This window comes from Vulpes vulpes, unplaced genomic scaffold (assembly GCF_048418805.1).
Source record: "Vulpes vulpes isolate BD-2025 unplaced genomic scaffold, VulVul3 Bu000000627, whole genome shotgun sequence".
Lineage (NCBI taxonomy): Eukaryota > Metazoa > Chordata > Mammalia > Carnivora > Canidae > Vulpes > Vulpes vulpes.
Genome location: NW_027325667.1, coordinates 2,548,188 through 2,555,348, shown reverse-complemented (window position 1 = coordinate 2,555,348; position 7,161 = coordinate 2,548,188). Strand labels below are relative to the sequence as shown.

The 7,161-nt window shown below is 39.3% G+C and overlaps 1 protein-coding gene and 1 pseudogene across 1 annotated transcript; both read left to right on the top strand.

Moving 5' to 3' along the window:
* Nucleotides 1-1,194: 1,194 nt before the first annotated feature.
* Nucleotides 1,195-2,754, top strand: LOC140596384 (hydroxymethylglutaryl-CoA synthase, cytoplasmic pseudogene; annotated as a pseudogene).
* Nucleotides 2,755-5,466: 2,712 nt separating this feature from the next.
* On the top strand, nt 5,467-6,948 carry LOC140596383 (E3 ubiquitin-protein ligase makorin-1-like). Its single transcript, XM_072745052.1, is given in 2 exon segments — nt 5,467-5,869; nt 5,872-6,948. Coding segments are annotated over 2 exon segments (1,254 nt in total). The 5' UTR covers nt 5,467-5,493; the 3' UTR covers nt 6,750-6,948.
* Nucleotides 6,949-7,161: the final 213 nt, after the last annotated feature.

The window sequence follows — 7,161 nt, the reverse complement described above, 5'->3', positions numbered from 1 at the left end:
ACTGTATTATTTTATCCTCAACAAAACCTCTAAGGAATGTTTAGTCTTGCTCTCATTTTCTAAATTACGGAAGGATGACTCAGAGGCTAATTAAAATTTCCAAGGCTACATATTCGGAAAGAGGTACACAGTCTTAGAATTTAGATCTTGCCACCTTAACTTCTATGCTAAGTAGCCAAATGGGATGAGTTGAACCTATTCTTGAATATTATAGAACATAAATTTGTTATTGTGTCACTGGACAATTCTTTGAATTTTCTGCTTAAATTAAGATGTACATAGACAGAAAATTTTCTTCTGACAGATTTTTCTTTTTCCTTTGATGCTATTTAACTATCACCATTTATTGGAACACAGAAGCATTTCTAAGGATATGTCAAGAAAAAAAAAAAATCCGACACCCAGCACCAGGATCAAACTACAACGAATGTAACAACAGACGGTACCACTTAGTTTAAAGGTCATTTGTGTGCTCGCAAAATACAAGTTTAAAAGGTTAGAATCCATGAAGCTTTAAATAGCGAATCAAAGTTTTGTTTGCATTAGCTTTATTCAGTGTGACTTCCATTCTTTCAATTCACTATAAACCTCTTCAGGAAATTTCTGCTTAGTTTTCTTTCAGAAGAAAGCCCAAAGCAAAGTACCAGAGACATATTTAAAAATTCACTTGTACTCAAAAAAAAAATTGTTTTGTATAGCCTAACTTAACCCATTGAAGGAAGCTTATTATAACGAATATTACTTTAAAAATATGTTGGCTATCTAGAATAAAATACTCAAAATTTATTAACTCGTGTTCTTTTAATATAACTTTCCATGAAACACAAGATATTTGCTAATTTTATTTTTTTTCAAATTGATAGTACTGATTTTTCCCTTTTAAAGTATTATTTGTAGAACTTAATACACCTATTAACTTCAATTTCCATTTGCTTTCATTTGAAAATTATCCTATAATTAAGGTAAAATCTTCTTTAATTTCCATAATAGATTTGTATGGTTTCAGAAGGCCAAAAGTATGTCAGTTGTGACACTGACAAGACCAATTTTATCTCAGTTGTCAAAATGTTGTCTATATTCAAGTCTTCATCCCAATTAAGAAGGGAGTGAGATTCTCTAATGAAAACAACTTGAGGTACTTCCCTTTTGTGGCTCACTCCCTTTCCACGGCCACCGCCTGGTTATCTTTGGCTCTTTCACCATGCCTGGGCCACTTCCTTTGAATGCAGAAGCCTGCTGGCCAAAAGATGTGGGAATTGCTGCCCTTGAGATCTATTTTCCTTCTCAATTTGTTGATCAAGCAGAGTTGGAAAAATATGATGGTGTAGATGCTGGAAAGTATATTATTGGCATGGGCCAAGCCAAGATGGGCTTCTGCACAGATAGAGAAGATATCAACTCTCTTTGCCTGACTGTGGTTCAGAATCTTATGGAGAGACAGCATTTTGTATGATTGCATTGGGCATTTAGAAGTTGGAACAGAGACAATCATGGACAAATCAAAATCCGTGAAGACTAATTTGATGCAGCTCTTTGAGGAGTCTGGGAACACAGATATAGAAGGAACAGATACAACCAATGCATGCTATGGAAGCACAGCTGCTGTCTTAAATGGGGTTAATTGGATTGAGTCCAGCTCCTGGGATGGACAGTATGCCCTGGTAGTTGCGGGAGATGTTGCTGTATATGCCACAGGAAATTCTAGACCTACAGGTGACGTGAGATCTGTTGCTCTGCTAATTGGGGCAAATGCGCCTTTAATTTTTGACCAAGGACTTCGTGGGACACATATGTAACATGCCTATGACTTTTACAAGCCTGACATGCTTTCGGAATATCCAAAGTAGATGGGAAACTCTCCATACAGTGGTACTTCGGTGGACTAGACCGCTGCTATTCTATCACAAAAAGATCCAAGCCCAGTGGCAGAAACAGGGAAATGATAAAGACTTTACCTTGAATGATTTTGGTTTCATGATCTTCCACTCACCCTACTATAAGCTGGTTCAGAAGTCTCTGGCTCAGATTTTGCTGAATGACATCCTTAATGACCAGAACAAAGATAAAAATAGTATCTGTAGTGGCCTGGAAGCATTTGGGGATGTTAAATTAGAAGATACCTAGTTTGATAGAGATGTGGAAAAGGCATTTATGAAGGCTAGTGCTGAACTCTAATCAGAAAACAAAGGCATCTTTGCTTGTGTCAAATCAAAATGGACATATGTACACATCGTCTGTTTATGGCTCCCTCGCTTCTGTTCTAGCACAGTACTCACCTCAACAGCTAGCAGGAAAGAGGACTGGTGTGTTCTCTTATGGCTCTGGTTTGGCTGCCACCCTGTACTCCCTTGGAGTTATGCAAGATGCCACACCAGGGTCTGGTCTTGATAAAATAACTGCAAGTTTATGTGATCTCAAATCAAGACTTGACTCAAGAACTTATGTGGAACCAGATGTCTTTGCTGAAAACATGAAGCTCAGAGAGCACACTCATCACTTGATGAACTATATTCCTCAGAGCTCAGTATATTCCCTCTTTGAAGGGACCTGGTACCTCGTCAGAGTGGATGAGAAGCACAGGAGGACCTATGCCCAGAGGCCTCCCCCAGCGACCATACTCTGGGTGAAGGAGTAGGACTCATACATTCAAGTGCAGCCACTGAGCATATTCCAAGTCCTGCTAAGAAAGTGCCAAGACTCCCTGCCACAGCAGCAGAACACGAAGCAGCTGTCTTTCGTAACAGGGAGCATTAAGATACTTCTATGAGGTGGAAGACTTCAGTGCGGGTTGGGGTGGAGGGTCTGTATAGGGACAGTTCTGGGAATGGGACGTCTGGGGACAATTTTAAAGGATTACATGTTGTGTAACTTTTTATGTGACTGACATGAAGCCTGGAAAACTATCGTGTTCTTGGGGGAGTCTCTTTGCTCAATTTGCTCGCATGCTTCCTATTGTGGTCCAGCCAGTCCTCAATCTACGGGAGTAATGTTAAAGGGCTCTGTAAACTTCATACCTCTCTGGCCATTTGTATGCATGAAGCTTAGTTTTTAAATGTGGTATCATGAATCATGTGCTTCAGGTGAAGAAAGCAGAGGTACTAGTCTCCAGTTTTAATTTTTTTAAACACGTAAGACTTTTGTACTTTGAACCAACAAGCTTACTAAAAGTACCTGTGATTTTTGAAAAAAAAAAAGTTTCTAGTTTAGGGAATGTAGTCTTAACATGTGGTATGCACAAACCCTGTTTAGAAATGGCAAGACACATACATTCTTTGTCTATAATTTATAAATCCTAAAGAGGGAGAAGAGTTGGAATGGTTCTGGAAACTGGAATGTTGCTTTAAATCCAGGCCAGCAGTCGCGAGTTATTATAATGACCTCTGAACAGAGAGATGCTAGCACTGAGCAGACGTCTGGTATAGACAACATGGTACACTGGAAAACTATGGACGTAGCTCTGGGTCTGCTTCAGAATCATTGGTTCAAGGTGGAGATGGTAGTAGAGAGGTGTATGAGGAAGCTGTTGCAATCTTTCTTTGCTCCTTATTTTAAAGAATAAATAAAACATTTTTCTGGCTGCCTTTTAAAAATTTAAAACAAAATAGAAGGATGGGGCACAGAGCATTATTAGGTTACCTGTGATACTTCAGTGTTATAAATTCAACTAAATTTATATTTTATCTAAAATAAACTTACACAAGCATGAAGTGTAATGTTTCAAATTGCAAGGTAATATGTAATGTAATGTGTGTAAAATACTCTTGTCTAATATTAACTAGTGGTATTTTGATTTGTACAATTTGTTAAAATGACTTTAACATCCACTGATGTAGATTAATAATGTAACTTCACATTTAAAGACTAATGGAAGCAAAAAAAAAAAAAAAAAAGACTAATGGGAAAATGGTGCATGTAATACTTTCACAAGTATTGGGAGTGTAGTATGTTTTGAAGAGAGTAATTTAACTTTTGCGTGTCAGGAAACGGGTTTTTCTCAAAGTCCATTGCTGGCAATGGGCAAGCCTCATAATACTGGCACAGAGCATTAACTGTACACCTTATTAACAGTGAGGTGAATAACTTTGAATAAAGTTTTAGAGAAATTTAAAAAAAAAGAAAGAAACTTGAAATATTGATGGAAATCCAGAGGATTTGCAGTTCAAGACATAGAAGACTGGCAAGAACCATTTTAATAATTGCATGGTATGTCTCCTTTTCCATTTTACCTGTTGGCAAAAAATGTGATGAAAAATGGTCTGAAACATTAATGAAGGGTTTTAAGTCTTCAGCAAAGCAGAAACAACAGAAAATAATATGATATGTACCCAAGGGAATTTAAGAGGATCAGCGGGAATTGGTTAGTTTCTTGTCATCTGCTGCACACGGGAAAAAATTAAACCTTTATAATTTTTTATAAAGATCATCATGAACAGCTCTACAAAGATATATGTGGACCTTTCAGGACTAGGAAACAAAAACAGTCCTGGGCATTTTCTTCAGTGAGTACATTTGAGAGTAAATGCCTTTCTTTCACCTTTACTAATGTCAGATAGATGATAATTTTAGTTTCCTTGTATCCTCAGGTCTTAGAGCCATTCAACAAGATTAACCCATAGGTATCCTTTTCTAAAATGTGATAAAAACTAGGATTCAGTATGATGCAAAGTCTCACAGACTAAGGTAAATAAATTTACTTTAACAAGTACCTCTATCCTTTGAAATACTATGTAAAATGGGGGAGGGGGCACATTTACAGTCCTTTCAGACTTAAAATTCTAAATTGATTGTGAATTTGATAAAACTACCCAGTATAGATTCCTATTGTTTTATTATCTGTATAACTTTCCTTGGTAAGAGTGATTCAAAAAGCAAACTCAAGGACACTATCAGAGAAGACAGTTAAATCAAAATGCATTTTAGTCATTAATCTGCCCTTGAGTTATGCCTCATTTATAAAACAGTACAATAAAAAATTGTTAAAAAGTAAATTTCTAAAATTAATTTGGCCACATCTTCATTTTTTTTCCAACCGGTCTTTGAAGGAACAGGAAGTTGTAAACTAGGATTCCAGAAACACACAGCAGTCTGTTTCTCTTGCAGATTTCTCTTACAGAATTACAATAGTGCATTCTCTGCTTTCCTAAATCTTAAATTTAGCAAACTCTTTTGGTCCTGAGGAAAGCTATAAAACTATAGAAACTGTAAAAGTTTCTTCAACCAGATGGATTTCCCTTATTGTTGAGAGGGGCTAGATCTGTAAGTTATTCTTTTTGTTTGTTTGGTTTTTAACTGTGAAAAGTAGTTTGAATTTTAAAAGTAGCCATGCAGGCAGCTCTTTCAGCCCAGGAACCCAGTCCCTTTGTTTTGGTAAAACCACTTTTTTGAACTGAAGACCTCTTAAGAATTCTTTCTTGGCCATCTGCTCCAAGGTCCAAGTCCACCACTTCAACACATACCAAAAGCAAGAAGAAAAACTAGGAGCTAAGGTATTTCATGCACGGGGTTTGTAAAGAAGGAGATAACTGTCGCTATTCGCATGACCTCTCTGACAGTCCCTATGGTGTAGTGTGCAAGTATTTTCAGCGAGGATACTGTATTTATGGAGACCGCTGCAGACATGAACATAGCAAGCCATTGAAACAGGAAGAAGTGACTGCTGCAGATCTAACTGCAAAATCATCTCTTGCTGCTTCCTCAAGTCTCTCATCGGGAGTTGGACCAGTTGTTGAAATGAATACGGGCGAAGCAGAGTCCAGAAATTCAAACTTTGCTACTGTCGGCGCAGATTCAGAAGACTGGGTGAATGCCATTGAGTTTGTTCCCGGGCAGCCCTACTGTGGCCGTACTGCCCCTTCCTGCACTGAAGCACCCCACAGGGGTCTGTGACCAAGGAAGAATCCGAGAAAGAACAGACAGCAGTGGAAACCAAGAAGCAGCTTTGCCCCTATGCTGCAGTGGGAGAGTGCCGGTATGGGGAGAACTGTGTATATCTCCACGGAGACTCGTGTGACATGTGTGGGCTGCAGGTCCTCCATCCCATGGATGCCGCCCAGAGATCACAACATATAAAATCTTGCATTGAGGCCCATGAGAAGGACATGGAGCTTTCATTTGCTGTCCAGCGCAGTAAGGACATGGTGTGTGGGATCTGCATGGAGGTGGTCTATGAGAAAGCCAACCCGCGTGAGCGTCGCTTTGGGATTCTCTCCGACTGCAACCACACTTACTGTCTCAAGTGTATTCGCAAGTGGAGGAGTGCTAAGCAATTTGAGAGCAAGATCATAAAGTCCTGCCCCGAATGCCGGATCACATCTAACTCTGTCATTCCAAGTGAGTACTGGGTGGAGGAGAAAGAAGAGAAGCAGAAACTCATTCAGAAATACAAGGAGGCAATGAGCAACAAGGCGTGCAGGTATTTTGATGAAGGACGTGGGAGCTGCCCATTTGGAGGGAACTGTTTTTACAAGCATGTGTACCCTGGTGGCCCTAGAGAGGAGCCACAGAGACAGAAAGTGGGAACATCAAGCAGATACCGGGCCCAACGAAGGAACCACTTCTGGGAGCTCATTGAGGAAAGAGAGAACAGCAACCCCTTTGACAACGAAGAAGAGGAGGTTGTCACCTTTGAGCTGGGTGAGATGTTGCTTATGCTTTTGGCTGCAGGTGGGGACGACGACCTGACAGACTCTGAAGATGAGTGGGACTTGTTTCATGATGAGCTGGAAGATTTTTATGACTTGGATCTATAGCAGCTTTGCGTGGCGTGTGAACTGGTCTGCTGAGCCTCAGACAGTAGCTGTCCCCTGTGCTGGTGTGGCAGTGCCCGTGTCTCCTAGGCAGGCCTATCAACTCCAGGTGCTGTCGTGATTATTTTTACCCAGGGCCTGTCTTCTCAATCCCTCACCTTCCCCCAAGGAGTGTGTCATTTTTCTCTGTTTAAAAAAAAAGTCACAAAAATAAACCTTAAAGCTAGTTGTTTTTGTAACATGAATTTAAAAAAATAAATAAAATAAAAATAAATAAAAGTAGCCATGCAAACTAATTTGAAATGTGATCTTTTATATTAAAGGATTATAATGTCCAGGCACCTGTCACTTATACATTTATAGATAACTAGAGGAGTGGCTGCTGCTAACGTCAGAGTTAGCAAAATGAAGTAGA